Consider the following 15,399-nt stretch of genomic DNA (forward strand, 5'->3'; position numbering starts at 1 on the left):
GGGTCCTATGGAGGAGGCAGCAGAGACTCTGCTCTCCTCGTTTGGATTAATTCTGATATAATAACTGTTGGTTTATTTATCGGTGGAGCAGCAGAACATTTTCCACAGACAGTTTTCCTGCCTGTTGGCTTGTTTTAAACAGTTTTCTGCCTTCGGCTGATTCTACCAGCAGACACTGAAAGGACTCTGATAGTTCAGTAACTTTTAAAAGTTCAGCAGACAGGTGCTGTGCTTTGGAGTGTGACGATGTTGTTGGTGATGTGGAGAGTGAAGTTTCCGTTTCATCCACAGCGTGCTTTAGGGCAGCTGGGTCGGACTTGATGTTTGAAATACTGACCGACAGCTCAGATTTAACTGTCTGTAGTTCCGTTTTGATGGATGTTAAATTTTCACTCAAAGCCACCAGGAGCTGGGTCTTTAAAATAACCGCCGTCTCGTTACAGAGTGAAAGTAGCAGTTCCTCCTTAAGGTCAGAGATTGCAGCATCTGAGGGCCTCTTCAAAAGAAGATGTAGTTGATGAAGGCGTTCTGGAGCAGGACCAGAAAGACCACGACCAAGCAGCCTTGAGATCTTAGGCAGCATCTCCCTCAGGTGGGTGTCAGTGGTGTTCACAGTCAGGTCTGTGGTAATCCCATCAGAAAACAAAACAGAAAAAAATCTAGATTATAAATCAACATGTAATCAAAGCACTCTGTGTATAACGCCATAGTATAGAATGTAGTTCAGAAAATGTGAAAGTATAGTATACTTTTCAAGAATAACATAGTATGGCCTGTAGTTCATAGTATAGCATGTCGGCAAAAAACAAAACATAGATTATTATGTGGTTCAAAAAGCACAAAATGATAGAATGTTGCCTAAAATTGTCATGTATGATATGTGGTTCAAAAAATGCCATAGTGCAGTATATTGTCAAAATAGTATGTTATTCAAGAAAACATCAGAGTATAATATGTCATCTAAAAAATGCCATAGAATAATATTTCATTGCACAAGTAAAAGTATAATAATTTTTTAAAACTGTTCAAATTCTTATAGAATGTTGCTAAAAAACAGCAAAAAAAACTAGAACAAAAAATGTCATAGTAATATGTCAATTAAAAAAGCCTATAGTATAGTGTGTCGCTCTAAAAACGTCATAGTATAGCATGTCGCTCAAAAACATCATATGATTTACGGTAATAAATACATTTAAAAATGGTGCTACTTTGGCTCTGAACCTTAATCTACCTGTGGTCGCTCTGTCTTCTGGAGTGATTTGATTGGTTATACGTCACGAATAAAACTCCTTTAACTTAACATCTGTAAACAAAACAAAAACGTATCAACAAAGTTTTCTGTTAGAGTTTGTGTTCTTCTAAGTTTAACTCCAAGATTTTAAATACTTTCATTTACTGCAAATGAATATCTACTCCAAATGTCTCACTAATAATCATTATCAGCCTTAAAAACCCACAAAACACCCCTCTATACTGGACCACACTTAGTACAGTCCGGTTCCCCCTTCTATAAATCTGCTTGGAATCTTCTACTTCCTGTTTGTCAAAGTGGCCTTCTACCTGGACAGGTTTTGTTGGAGCTCATGCAACAAACATTTTGGGTAAGTGCACTTTAATATGGATGGATGACACTGAATTAGAGTCTGTTTTAATGAGACTGAGTTCAGATGTGTAGCTCTGTCATTAAATAGGAAATTATTTCTCATAATTCACAGAGAAAAGTCTGAAATGTTTGCTAGGTTAGCATCCCACATGTTCTTTGGCTCAGCTAAAGCTAACTCTCTCCAACTTCTGGATCTCTTGAGTTGCTTGTTGTTAAAATATCTTGCTAGAGGTGCTGAAGCTCAGAAAGTCTGAGATGTTTGTTCAAAATCAGCTCATTCTCAAGTCTGATCTGAACTGTCCTCTTTTGTTTGAACTTTCCCTAAACTTAGGAGTTAATGACAGAGCAGCACATCCAGACTCAGTCTCATTTATGTAGAGATTAAACTTCAGTGTCATTCATTGATGTTAAAGTGCAGATTTTCAAATGTTTGTTGCACATGCTCCCGACCAAACCAGTCCAGGTGGAAGACGATGTGAAGAGAAAGCTCCAGAGGATGAACATCACACATTTACGTTGGAAATAAATGTCCTTTAATTTGACATTGTCATGCAAAAGTTGGATTTCCCTTTAATGATGTTCAAATCTTTGTTGAGTGTTTTGTTGATGTTGGTTTCTAAATGTTTTCTAACACTCGGCCCCAAAGATTAAAACCTTTTACGGCTCACAAGCTGCAACAATTCACACATTATCAACTATCTTTCTGACTAAACTAAGATAAAAAGTGAAAAACTGCCTGATTCCTGCATCATGAATGTAAATCTATTTGGTTTTTATGACAGTAAACTGAATATATTTGGGTTTGACATTTTATAAAGCAAAACAAGAAATGAATTAGTGGAGAAAACAATCAACAGATTAATGGACAAAGAAAAAGAAAATGTGTTTTCCAACATATATGGCTGAATTACTCCAACATTACAAGATACATACAGTTTTGATTCAATTTTATTTATATAACACCAGTTACAGGTCAAATTGTCTCAAGATGCTTTATTTTTATATTTTTTTGTATTTTTTAAAAATATGACAAAGTAAGAAATTTAAAGCTCTTGACTAATCCAATTTATTATTTGGTTTTTAAGAGACTAATGGACAATTAAAATAAGTTTCTCCACTAAAACTAATAAACATGAGGTCAAATAGAAGGAAGAGTTTTAAATACTGCAGTGTCTCAACAAAAAGTAAATCTGCTGGTGGATTCCATTAAAGTCCTAATAAATGATAATAAAGTGTGATACTAAAGGTTTGTGGTGCTAAAAATGTCAAAGTAAAGATATGAAGTTGAACATCTGGATGGAGGTTGATAAAAGTTGACCTCCCTTCATTTCTCTGGATCCGAGTCCATGGATTTTATGGATGGTGGTTAAAGACCTGCTCTTCTAGTGGTCTTCCTTCTAGTTGCTGTAAAAAGTCAGTCCATCCTGGCCGACTTCAACACCTCTTCATGACAACTTGTTCTGCCTCTGACCTGGTGGAAACTCCAGAAACTGGGGAAAACCTGTGGAGACTCGAAGAACTCATGGAGACTCGAAAAACTCGTCAGGCGGGGGAAGGTGTGGTGGGTGGTGGAGGAAGGTGGGGGAGTAGAGGGGGGAGGCCGCCACCCACCTCCCCGCCTACTCTCCGCCCTGGCTCCACCCAGACTCCGCCTTGGCCCTGCCCATGTGGTGACTTCAGACACTACGATGACAAAGGGACGACGAAATTATGTTTTTTTAACTGATCTGTAGCTCAGTGAGTTAAGGATTTGCCTATGGAGCTGCAGGTCGCTGGTTCAAGACCAGACACTTCTTAAATTTTCTCAAAATACTGACAAAGACAAAGAATGAAAAAGGCCGGTGGCGGGTCTTGAACCTGCGACCTTCCACTTGGTAGTCCTCTTCTTATCCTCCTGAGCTACTCGCTCAGATACTAAATCTTCTGTTTTTTGCGCATTTATCATCTATTTTTTGTCGTTTTCAACTTTTTTTTTAACTCGAGTCTCGTCTCGACCGTTTTTGTCAGGAGGTTGGACTTCAGCCTTTGTGCTGGAGGGTGGAACCCTCACTTCCAAGACTTTCCAAAGCCTCCACACCTCCCGAGTCCTCAGGACCTGAGCTTTCACACAGTCTGAGGGCTGAAATTTTCTAAGTCCCACAGTAGATCTCTGGTAGATTTAACTTTCACACAGTCCAAGGACTGATATCTTCTAAGTTCCTGAGTAGTTCTCTGTTAGTTTGAACCTTCAGACAGTCTGAGGACTGAAATTTTACAAGTTTCTCAGTACTTCTCTGTTAGTTTGAACCTTCAGACAGTCTGAGGGCTGAAGTTTTACAAGTTTCTCAGTACTTCTCTGTTAGTTTGAACCTTCAGACAGTCTGAGCACTGAAGTTTTCTAAGTTTCTCAGTACTTCTCTGTTAGTTTGAACTTTCTGGTTAACAGAAGCCTTAAAACTTGTGACCATGAGTCTTGATTTCACATTTAGACCATCCGAGTTCTTCTCAGACCTTCACCTGTGGGTTTTTTAGAAATCCTCAACAAACTTTGATTCTCTTCACTGAACAGTAAAGTTTGTGGAGATCAGAAGGTAACATTAGTTTGATCCATGCCTTCAACTACTAGTAGACTTTATCTGGAAAGTAGTTTTCTGAAATGAGTTCTTAGTAAATCTGTCCACAATCAAACCAAGAACATAGAAAGAGGAAATGTTTGAAGAAACAACTTGATGTTTTCATTTCAGACAAGAAAACGCTTTCAGACCTTTATCTGTTTTTGCTCTTTTTGATTGTTTTATTGTCTCTTCTGTTTAATTTGATCTTCTAAAGTCTAACTGGTGTCTTTTCAAATGTTTAGTCTTTAGTTTGATTCTTCTTAAATGTTCAGTTTTGCTCTTTTCTCACCTTTTATTCTTTTCTAATGTCTGATTTGATTTCAAAATGTTTTGTCATTTTAATGTTTAATTGTTTTTTCAAATGTTTTATCGGCTTGTTTGAAAAATTTTCTTTTCTTTCCCAATGTTTAATTTTTCGATTAAATCTTTAAGGTTTTTCTTTTTAAACGTTTTATCACCTTTTAATGTTTAATTTTCTTTTTAAATGCTTCATTTTATTTTCTGTTTAATTCCTATTTAAAGTTTTGTTGTCTTTAAGATTGAATTTTCTAATTAAACATTTAATGTTTTAATTAAATGTTTTGTATTTTTTAAAATGTGTAATATTCTTCTTGTTTAATTGTATTTATTAAATGTTTAATTTTCTAAAATATTTCATCTTTAATGTTTAATATTTTTGTTTGAAAAATTTTATTTTCAGAATTACATGTTTTGCATCTTCTCTTTAATTATTTAATTAAATATTTTGTCTGTTTAATATAATTTAATTGTTTTTAATGTTTAATTTTCTTTATAAAAGTTTTATTGTATTAATTCCTTTTTCCCTTTGACTTAATTGCTTTTTAAATGTAGTTTATTTCTTTAATCTGTTTTTCTGTCAAGATTTTAACCCCAACCTGAAAAATGAAACAAACACTTAAATCACAATGAAAATACTTCTGTTGTCACAATCATGAGTTAGTCAATTATTCAGTTTATCAATTCAACTTTATTTGTTTAGCACCTTTTACACAGATGACAAAACTACACAAGCAAAGAGAAAAAACTATGCTAAAACTGATTAAAACTCAAAAACATATTTTAAAAAAAGATTTAACATGGTAATAAAATGTGTTGTGTCCAGGGGATGGAGGGAGTTTATTGAAGTCTTCTTGGGCTCACATGGGAAATCATTTAAAATATAAACTTGATATTCAGTCTAAGGAAACTGGAAACTGCAGAGCGACAGAAGAACCAACAATATCTCCTGTTTTCTCCTTTAAGGAGTCGACTCTTCTTGTGCTTTCAGACCAAAGAACTACAGACTCTTCACAACCTGCTCAAACTCTTGGTACAGGACCTCACCACACGGGTCAAGAAGGTTTCCGTCTCATTTCTACTCTGAAGCTCACCTTCTCCTGCTCAAACTGCTGACAAATGTTTCTGCTGCTCTAAAGTCTGGTCTCCAGAACTTCCTAAAAACTCTCAAAGTCTCTTCTGCTGCAGGTTGCTTTGTAGAACTGTTCCAGAAAACCTCACTAAACCACATGGAGGGGCCTCAAGATAGTCGTCCAAATGAAACCATACAAAAACCAAACTAGCACAATCCAAATGCTAAAGTCTCCTGCAGCCTACCAGAGAACCTCTGAGAACAGAGAATCAGGACAGGAACTCTTACCTTCTGGACAACCAACGTTGGTTCTCAAACAAGAATACAGAATGTGTCTGACCAGAAACCTCTAAAAACTCACTACAGCCAAGATAAAGACACAACTCAGCTGCAGCAAATCCAGTAATCACTGCACACATTAGCACCATGTGCTAACGGTGGCTAAAGAACCACATTTACCAAGACGACTATCCAGTAAAAAGCCCTAAAACACACCAAGAAAAACATTAAAGACAATTTTACTGCTGGAAGCTGCAAGCCAACGCCTAACCAACAAACCAAAGCAACGGAGCCTAACCCAGTTCTGTGGTGAAGAGAAACAGAGGAAATGTTTGGCTGCAGCTAAATAAAGCAGGAAGACACTGAGCTGCTCAGGTGTTCCTGATAACACCAAGCAGCCACCTGGACAGCCAATAGGAACACAGCTTCCTGGAAGTCCAGAGGGTTGGGTTACTGAAGGAAATTTAGTTTAAAGTTGAGGCAGAAAGTTAACAAAGAAAGTTGAAAACCACCTTCTGATACCTGAAATCTCTGAGTTTTCACACAAAGAACGTGTGAACATGTCAAACTGGTTCCATAGTAGAACCATCATTGTAAAAACGTCATAGTATGGTGTGTTGCTCAAAAAACATTATGACCCGGCTGTCTAGGGTCGCTGAGGAGCAACACAAAAACAGGACAAACGCTGGTTTCCAGGGGGTTAGGAGGATATTTATTTGAAAGAGGACGTTTACAACAACACAACATGTGTTGTAGACCTTGGAGGTTGGTCTGATGGTATATTCCACCCAATATCCTTGGACATAAACTTAAAAAGTTCATTGAAAGGAATATTCCACCTAAAATCCTTCAACGTAGACCAAAAAATCTTGGTGTAAAGGAGTATTCCACCTTAAATGTAGACCTAAAGGATGGTTTGGAGTAATATTCTACTCTAAAATCTTCCAATGTAGACCTTAAAGGTTGATCTGATGGTATATTCTACCCAACATCCTGGAACATTTACTTAAAAGGTTGGTTTAATGGTATATTCCCAGAAGAACCCTTGAACATTGGGCTTAATGGTATATTCCACCCAAAATACTTGTACATATACCAAGAAGTCAGTGTAAAGGAAACGTAGACCTAAAAGGATTGTTTAAAGGAATATTTAAACGATTATTTTCATTATTTATTAATCTGTTATCAGTCAGAACCCTGGCAAACTTGTTTTCATCAGTTTTTTTAGTGGAAGTCACAAATAAAGGAGCTCTTGATTTTTCCCAGCGTTACTGAGTCCAAAGCTGCTGTTTCAACACAGAACGCTCACATGCATCCACAAACCTCTCAGCACTCAAACATCCACAGACAGGAGGCCGGCTGGGCCGAGGCTCGGCGACGTCCTCAGACCCACGAGTCGGGGAGTCGCTGAACTTGTTGGTCCGGTTTGAAGGCCTCCGTGTGGTCCAGTAGAAGTCCACGTAGTCGGTGTTGGCTTTGAACCGCAGCGACTGGCCGCCATCAGGTGGACCGGCTCGTCCTCGTAGGACTCCTCCTGTAGCCTTGAGGGAACCACAGGAACATTCAGTAGCTGTTGGAGTTCTTCCTGTCAGACTCCTGGTAGAACGGCTCTGAAGAATCTTGTACTTGTCTTATCTGGAACAATCTAACAGCCTAAACTGTTAACAGCGGTGTAAAGAAGCAAACACACAGGCATAGATTAGGACTCAAACTAGATTTATTTTAGAAAACAAATCAACTTAAAGGCATTTGATATATATATCTATGGTCTGACCAATCACTGCTCTCTGGCTCCGCCCCCTGAGAATCTTGTTGTCGTTTGGCTCCACACTTGCTGATGACCACTTCGGGGCTCAGAAAATGAAAAAACTGACCTTTTTTCGTTTCTGTCTCTTACTGATTTTATTTTTTTGTTTTTCTAAATATAAGATGAAAATCAAAGCATTTTTCAAATTTCGTATATCCCTTTTTGATCATGAAAAGGAAAAACGCCTTGTATTTCAATTTTAATTTTTGTATTTTAAAATGAAAATCAAATAACCACTTGTTTTTTGTTTTTCAATACGCGTTTCAGAACGGAAAATCCAATTGCCAAAATAAAACCACAGGCGTATTTTGTATTTCGTGCTTAAAAAGCTAGAGCAAAAATCCAACACTGTGGTTTTTTCAAATTTGTTAAATTATACATTTCTGTTTAGGTTTTAAAAAGGAAGAAACAAAAAAAAAAACAACTGTTTACTGATTTTTTAGATTTTATTTTGAAAAAAAAAAAGAATGAGCGAACCATACACTGATTACACTTACATGATGTCACTGTCAGACTGTCAAAATGAAAAAATCCAGAAAATGAAATATTTAATATATAATTAGTGCTGAGAGTTATTTTATTCTGATCACAGTTTATATACCTCCATATTTAGAATAACAATAATAATGATGATAATAATAGTAATAATACAGAATCCAGGCTTGTTTCATTTGTCATTCATTTGCAGATTAACATGAAGCTGAATCACAAGTTTATCGACTGTTTAGAAGCAAAACAAAACACACCAACTAAATTTTAAAAAACCACCAAGTCAGGATTATTAAATGACTACTGACTGTAATAAAATATTATATCATTATTTTCCCCTGAAAAAAACAATAATATACAAATTCAACACATTCTGTACATATATCTCTGCAAAAGAGAAATGAAGTGCACATTTGAATAAAAAGCTGATTTTTCCTTCCCCTCAGCTGGTTCCATAAATGCATCACTAACATGAGATTGAAGAAACATGGATTCAAATCAAAGGAAAGCAAAGACCAGATTCAGAAGAACATTAAAAGTCATTTCCTGTTACATTTTCATGCAACTCTTAAGTTGCAAAATAGTTTCTGAGAAGGTAAAATGTGAAAACATGGAAATATTTACAATAAAATGCAAAGAATAAAATGTGACTTTAGCGATTTCATGTGTCAAACTGATACAGATGCACATTTTCTGTTAGTTGTTGATGTTTAAATGTTTCACCTGCAAAAATACACAAAATGACTGCAAGAAGTTACTGCTTAGAAACACATTTCAACTGCAAAAACACAAAACGACACAAAATAACTGGAAATAAACAAACTGCAAAGACAGAATTACTGCAAAAATACATAAAATTACTGCAAAAAAACACACCAAATTACTGCAGAAAAGACATAAAATTACTGCAAAGAGACACAAAGACCTAAAAAGTCAGCGTCTCTCAGCGGTTCTGTGATGAATCACTGTTTTTTTTTTTTTAATTTTTATGTTATAAATTCTCAGGAAACGTCAAACATCGATTCAAATCCATTCAGCCAAACTGGTTGTTCATCAACAATAATCTCAACTGTCACACAGAAAATATCAAATAAATGATGAAACTATGGATTACAGGACTTCAGTTAATGATTATTTCATGCTGATTATTTTCTCTGTCAATCATTTCAAGCGTAAAATGTCAGAAAATACTAAAACAAACATTTTAATCCCCCACAGCTCAACAATTCAACAGTTTGAATCCAAAACCTACAAAACGGTCAGTTTCTTGTCAGATATGGAAAATAAAATCAAGATTTTTTTCAGAAGCTGAAAGCAGATTTAAAAATGACTGAAACATTAAAGAATCAATCAGTTTCATCGTCATGTGACTAATTAATGCTGCAACTACAGAAGTAAACTGTAGATCATAAACTTAAATCAGGGCTGAACATGAACCGACCCTCAGACACTGGAGTTACTCTATTTGAGTTTAAGGAACTCTGCAGAAGCTCGATAGCCTATAGGCCGAACTCCAGCATGTATGGGTTCAGTGAATGTGGTCTGGACTCTGTGGAGGAGAGTCATGGTTTCAGAGACGCTGTAGAAAGACAGAATACCTGCTCTGTGATCCAGATAGACTCCGATTCTGGAGGACCGAGGACCAGAGACCGGAGTTTCGATGTTGTTGTGGGAGAATTGATAACTGCGACCACAACATAAAGACCAAGATTTGTCATTTAGTCCAAATCCACATTCCTTGAAGCCTCCTTTTCTGCAGATACTCTTGTATGCGACTGCTACATAAACTCTTCCATCTCTCCTCTCCACCTCCCAGTAACAACGTCCAGTCAGACTCTCTTTACTCAAGACCTGAAAAGCACAATCAGTGAATCTGTCTGGATGATCAGGATAATATTGCGGTTGTTGCTTTAATTTAACTAGTCTGTTCCCTTCAAATATCAACAGATCTCTGTGTGCTGTGTTTGGATCCAGAGTGATTTCTCTTGAATATTTTAAGAATCCAGCTCTGCTCTTTGGTTCTGGTTCTGGTCCTGACAGTGAAACATCCACTTCAGTGATTGCCAGTGAGATGTTTGTCCGTGTGTCCCTCAGAATGTCCTGTAGTTGATCTCTGAGCTCCTTCACAGCTGCTGTCACGTCCTCAAAGTGTCTCCGAGGACGGATGTTGATGCTGGATGAGTGTGTGGACTCACTGAGTGCTGACACTGAGGGGTAGTTGTGGAGAAACTGGCTGTGATCTGGTGTATCTGAGAGCTGCTTCAGCTCAGCGTCTTTCCTCTCCAGATCTCTGATCTCCTGCTCCAGCTTCTCCTGAAGCTCTTTGACTCGACTCACTTCAGTCTCCTGCTGGGATCTGATCTGCTGCTTCACCTCAGAGAGTCTTTTCTGGATGAGATGTATCATCTGGTTGAACATCTTCTCACTGTCCTCCACTGTTTTATGAGCAGAGACATTGATGTCCTCCAGCTCCTGTTGAAGCAGCTTCACATCTTTCTGTCTGTCCTGGATTCTCTGCTGGATGTTTAGTCGACTCACCTTCAGCTTCTTCTGCTTCTTCTTCCTTTCTGCTGCTGCTGGGACTGTTTTATGGCCTTTATGTTCATCCATTGTGCAGAGATGACAGATCAACTGCTGATCAGTGAGACAGAAAATCTCCTTCATCTTATCATGACGAGAGCAGATGTTCTCCTGGAGGTTCTTGGAGGGTTCCACCAGCTGGTGTTTCTGTAGTTGAGCCACATCATAGTGAGGTTGGAGGTGATTTTCACAGTAAGAAATCAGGCAGCCAAGACAGGACTTGACAGCCTTCATCTTCCTCCCAGTGCAGACATCACAGGCCACATCTTCAGGTCCAGCATAGCAGTGATCAGCAGCAGCAGCTTGGAGTCCAGTCTTCTTCAGCTCCTCCACTAACTCTGCTAACAGGACGTTTTTCTGCAGGTCAGGCCTCGGTGTGAAAGTCTTCCTGCACTGAGGGCAGCTGTAGATTCTCTTACGATCCTCTCCATCCCAGTGTGTTTTAATACAGTCCATGCAGTAGCTGTGTCCACAGGAAGTAGTGACCGGATCCTTCAGTAGATCCAGACAGATGAAACAAGAGAATTTCTCTGAATCTGGCTGATTTCTTTGCTGCGCCATTTCTCCTCTTGGTCACACAGACTGTTTGTGTTTGACTTCCTCGTACATGAAACTCGTCTGAACGCTGATCTACAAATGTGTTCCTGCAGTGAACGGTTCCTGTCAGCTTCTTCCTGAGTGCAGATCTGAAGGGGAGGAACCAGGAAAGGTGTGGAAATATGAGCTGCTGTGTTTGTAGATCAGGAAGAGGAGGAGGGTTATCAGGCTGAGCTTCATTCCAGGAAGAGCAGAGAGACGCTGAGTGTTGAACCTTTTTACAGCAGAGCTCATTTCTCATTCAAGCCTCAGACGGCAGTTTAACAAACTTACTCAGATTTCCTCAGTCATAAAAATATGAAAATATTATATGTTCACATCATTTAGACTTTGGCTGAATCGCTTTTTTTTTTTTTTTTTTAATCCGACAATGATCCTGATCACGAGTGACAAATTTAACGCTTGAGATTAGATTAAAGACGTTGATTCTGATGTTTTATTAACAAGCAAACTCAGACTGAGGAACTTAATGACATAAATGATATATATATATATATATATATATATATATATATATATATATATATATATATATATATATATATATATATATATATATATAAATAAAATATTATTCTATTTTCACTTCCTTAATTCCTTTTTTTGAAAACCGACATCAGTTCTGATCACGACAAATAAATATTCATTAATTTTCAGGATTAAACCATTTAAACGGAAGTTTGTTCACATGATGTCACTGTCAGGCTTTTTTTAAATAAAGGAAAAAAATACACGATGAAATAATTTTGAAACAATTAGTGCTGAGAGGCATTTTTTTTCTTATAGTCTGGGATACATTAATGGGCAAAACATTTAGTTTGATGCATTGTTATTTTATGCAGCATCATATTTATTGAAAAAAATCACTTCAGACCTTAAGAACAATAGTAGTTGTAATAATAGTAATAATTTAAAGTTGCAAGCATCGTTGAACAGGCCCTCGCACAACCATGTCAGGACGTGGTGTATGTGGAGGTGTGGCAGACATGTCAAGGAGTTGAGACTGAGCTGACCAATGTCAAGGATGATATCACAGAGTTTCTAGAAACAGTACATGCAAATATAATGACAAGTTCCTGTTACCAATAGGTGATGCTATGACTTTTACTCATTTTTGGAACATGAATGTCCTCAGACCCAGACTCTTGTCCAGCATCTGATATTTGGTCCAGATTGGATCATGTCCAGCTGAGATACAAACACTTCAGTTGTCATGGCGAGACATCAAAATTTGCCATCACCACAGAGACATTGATGACAATTCAGTTTTCTCCATGAATCATCATTAACGTCTTCAGGCCTCTGTCACCACATTTTAGCATAATAATGTTAGTACATCAAAGAGTAAAGAATGCCTTTTGCTGTTGCCAGCAGGTGGCGCTATGACTGTGATTGGGTATTAGAATATGGACGTGATCAGGGCAGGATTTAGATTAAACATATTAAGTTTGAGGCAGATTGGAGCATGTACAGGAGAGTGAGACAGCACTTCCTGTTTCATGGCGAAGCATCAAAGTTCAGAGGGCTGCCATGGTCATGACCTGAGACTGTTGTGGAAGATTTTAATAACTTTCATCATTAAGACGAGTTGTATAAACTGGCCAAATCTGAGGCATCTTGGAGTTACCCCTTATGAGGAGTGAATGCCTGAAAATTAGCGAAAATGATAAAAAAAAATCCCACAGATAAAGCAAAAATGGTCGATTTCCTATTGGGTTTAAGATATGGCTCCAAGAGACTTTTGTGCATCCTGACGTGCTACATGTGGCTACAAAATTTGGTAGATGTAGGTGAAATGTTCTGCCCATAGTCAATGTTACAAAAGTTCCAGGAGGCGCTATGGAGCCATTTTTCCAAACATGCACAAGTCCAAATGTGTAAATTGTCGCCAGTTCTGATTTATTTGCAAATTTTCACAGGTTTTGATGCTAGCTCGGTTAGCATCGCTAATTCACATCAAAGACAACATTTACTGGATGCTAACTATGCTCTGGCCAACACATGCAGAAATAAACTGCACACATTATATCTGACACTAAAGTTGCATGTGAAGTCAATTAAAACTGCCACCAATAAGAAAATTAACATTTACTTAGCAAACTATCTAGAGTCAGAAAAAAATCCTGAGCTGTAGAAGAGCAGTCTTTGGTGTTTTAGTTTCTACTGTGTAGAATTGGAGTCTACTGAGCTTTTTGGAGCCAGATCCTGTCAGACGGAGTGGAACTGCAGGTTTTAGACACTTCTGGGTAGGCTTCATGTTTGGAGCCAGTTGCTATGTCCATCTTTATCTATGTGTGGCAAGACTCCGAGGGTTAGATTTACTTTTGTTATTTAACAAGTGTCCGACAACGGCACCTGGGGGAATTTCACCCCCAGGAATTCTATTAGAGGGGACCATCGCTCCAACACTGACCAAAAGGTCACACAGGTACGAACACCAGAGACTGACATGATTCCAAAGTAAGGTATACAAAATAGAATTTATTAACAGTTAAAATTTAGAATTTTTCAATTAAAATCTCTTAGTGGCGATGCCAATCAATAGTCCATTAGTAAGTGGCGCAATATTGCACAATCCTGTAGGGCCCCTTTAAGGCTTAGTTAAGTTTGCTACCAGAATACAGACACTTGGCACAGGGCCGAGGGCTTACCAGGTAGAGATGACTAACTGAAGGGGGAGAGGAAGGGTCCTGATGCTACACACCACATATGAAGAAAACAAAACACCCAAGTGCTCTGCTGTACAGGAAGTAAAGGGACCAGCACCGCATGGATCAGTCAGCCACTCGCCACACTGGCCCTCCTGTCCAGAGAGAAGAGGCAAACTGTTAGTCACAGCAAAGGGGCAATAATACATAGATATCAAAAAAAAACTGCCCCGACACCACACTATGCTGGGCCCAGGAGGTCACCACCAAGGCCGATTATGCCTTCATATGCCACACACACACTCATCCAATCCATCCAATGAACCAAAAGAAGAAAACCAAATCTACAAAACCAAAAAAAAGATAACTGGATAACTAAACACACAATCACTAAAAAATGACAATAAATGATGAATGAAAACAATAAATGATCGCAAAATCTGTAAAAAATATCTAATAACAATAATAACAACAATAATTATAATATCTAATCATAGTACAAAAAAAGAATAACTAACTACAGATTAACAAGTTAGCTGATGAGGCTCAGTCTGCCTGGTGCCGATTTAAATCCTACACTGCATTTAATTCCCTTTACAGAGACAGCAATACATGCGGTGCAACCAACACTCAAATCTCGTCCAGGAGAATTTACTCCAGGCGTGCCAGGCAGTAGGCACGCGCACACAAAGATTGTGTTTTTAAAAAATAAATAAATAAAACAAAAATAACAGTAAAACACTTACAGACGAGCAGAGAGCTTGCCGTAATGAACCCACAGACAACAGCAGTAGTAGCCGCCCGCTTCAGAGGTGAAGGCCCAGCTTCCCAGGTAACAGGTGAGGCAGCCGCAGAAGAATGCAGCTTGATAACTGCCAACAGCAATCAGAAACCAGTCCTATTTCATGTGCAACCCAACAAAAGCGCATAAAAACGCCGACAGAAGCGAGCCAGCCTACCTCAGGAATCCAACGCACGGCTCCGTGGCCACGCACGCCCGACTCCCAACCTTCGGCCAGGATACAGGCCGACTCTGCTAGAAAGCAGAAAGCGCATCAGACACGCCACTAGTATAACCCAGAGATGCAGCGACCGCGTCGGAACATACCTGGCAAAAGTGAATGGAGGAAGCGCCACAGCCAGAATCTCAAGGCAGCCACGTGGATCCACACATCCACGCCAAACCACGCTGCCGGTGCGACACTCAGCCTCCAGGAAGAGGATATACGTGCGAGACGCGCAGCCCTCCCCCAGATATAACTCGGCGCGGCACCGCCCAGTAAGCAAGGTGCAATAGGATGATTGCTCCCAGCCCAGCAGCATTCAATGGACGGGGAGCAACTGAGAAAGCTACACCACCATTCACCTGATCCAATACACGCAGACAGCATGAGTGGAGACGGACTGAGCCGTCCTACCACATATGGCTGTAC

General features: G+C 38.7%; 1 protein-coding gene across 3 annotated transcripts; it reads right to left on the minus strand.

The window, feature by feature from the left end:
• Positions 1-5,161: 5,161 nt before the first annotated feature.
• Positions 5,162-15,322, minus strand: LOC111582009 (tripartite motif-containing protein 16-like). 3 transcript variants are annotated; one of them, XM_035957351.2, is made up of 5 exons: positions 15,075-15,322; positions 14,926-14,999; positions 14,713-14,838; positions 13,970-14,121; positions 5,162-11,407 (listed from the first exon to the last, which is right to left on the minus strand). In XM_035957351.2, the coding sequence occupies exon 5, from the start codon at positions 11,280-11,282 to the stop codon at positions 9,603-9,605; it is 1,680 nt and encodes a 559-aa protein (XP_035813244.2). In that variant the 5' UTR covers positions 11,283-11,407; positions 13,970-14,121; positions 14,713-14,838; positions 14,926-14,999; positions 15,075-15,322; the 3' UTR covers positions 5,162-9,602. The 3 variants fall into 3 exon arrangements, with proteins under 3 accessions (XP_035813244.2, XP_035813245.2, XP_035813246.2); XM_035957352.2 differs by having other exon boundaries at positions 14,926-15,002; XM_035957353.2 differs by lacking the exon at positions 14,713-14,838.
• Between the last annotated feature and the right edge of the window lie 77 nt (positions 15,323-15,399).

Source organism: Amphiprion ocellaris, chromosome 5 (assembly GCF_022539595.1).
Source record: "Amphiprion ocellaris isolate individual 3 ecotype Okinawa chromosome 5, ASM2253959v1, whole genome shotgun sequence".
NCBI classification, from domain to species: Eukaryota; Metazoa; Chordata; class Actinopteri; family Pomacentridae; genus Amphiprion; species Amphiprion ocellaris.

Bases quoted from the DNA above. Each gene is read 5' to 3' on its own strand.
- LOC111582009 (XM_035957353.2), bottom strand. From the start codon at position 11,282: ATGGCGCAGCAAAGAAATCAGCCAGATTCAGAGAAATTCTCTTGTTTC.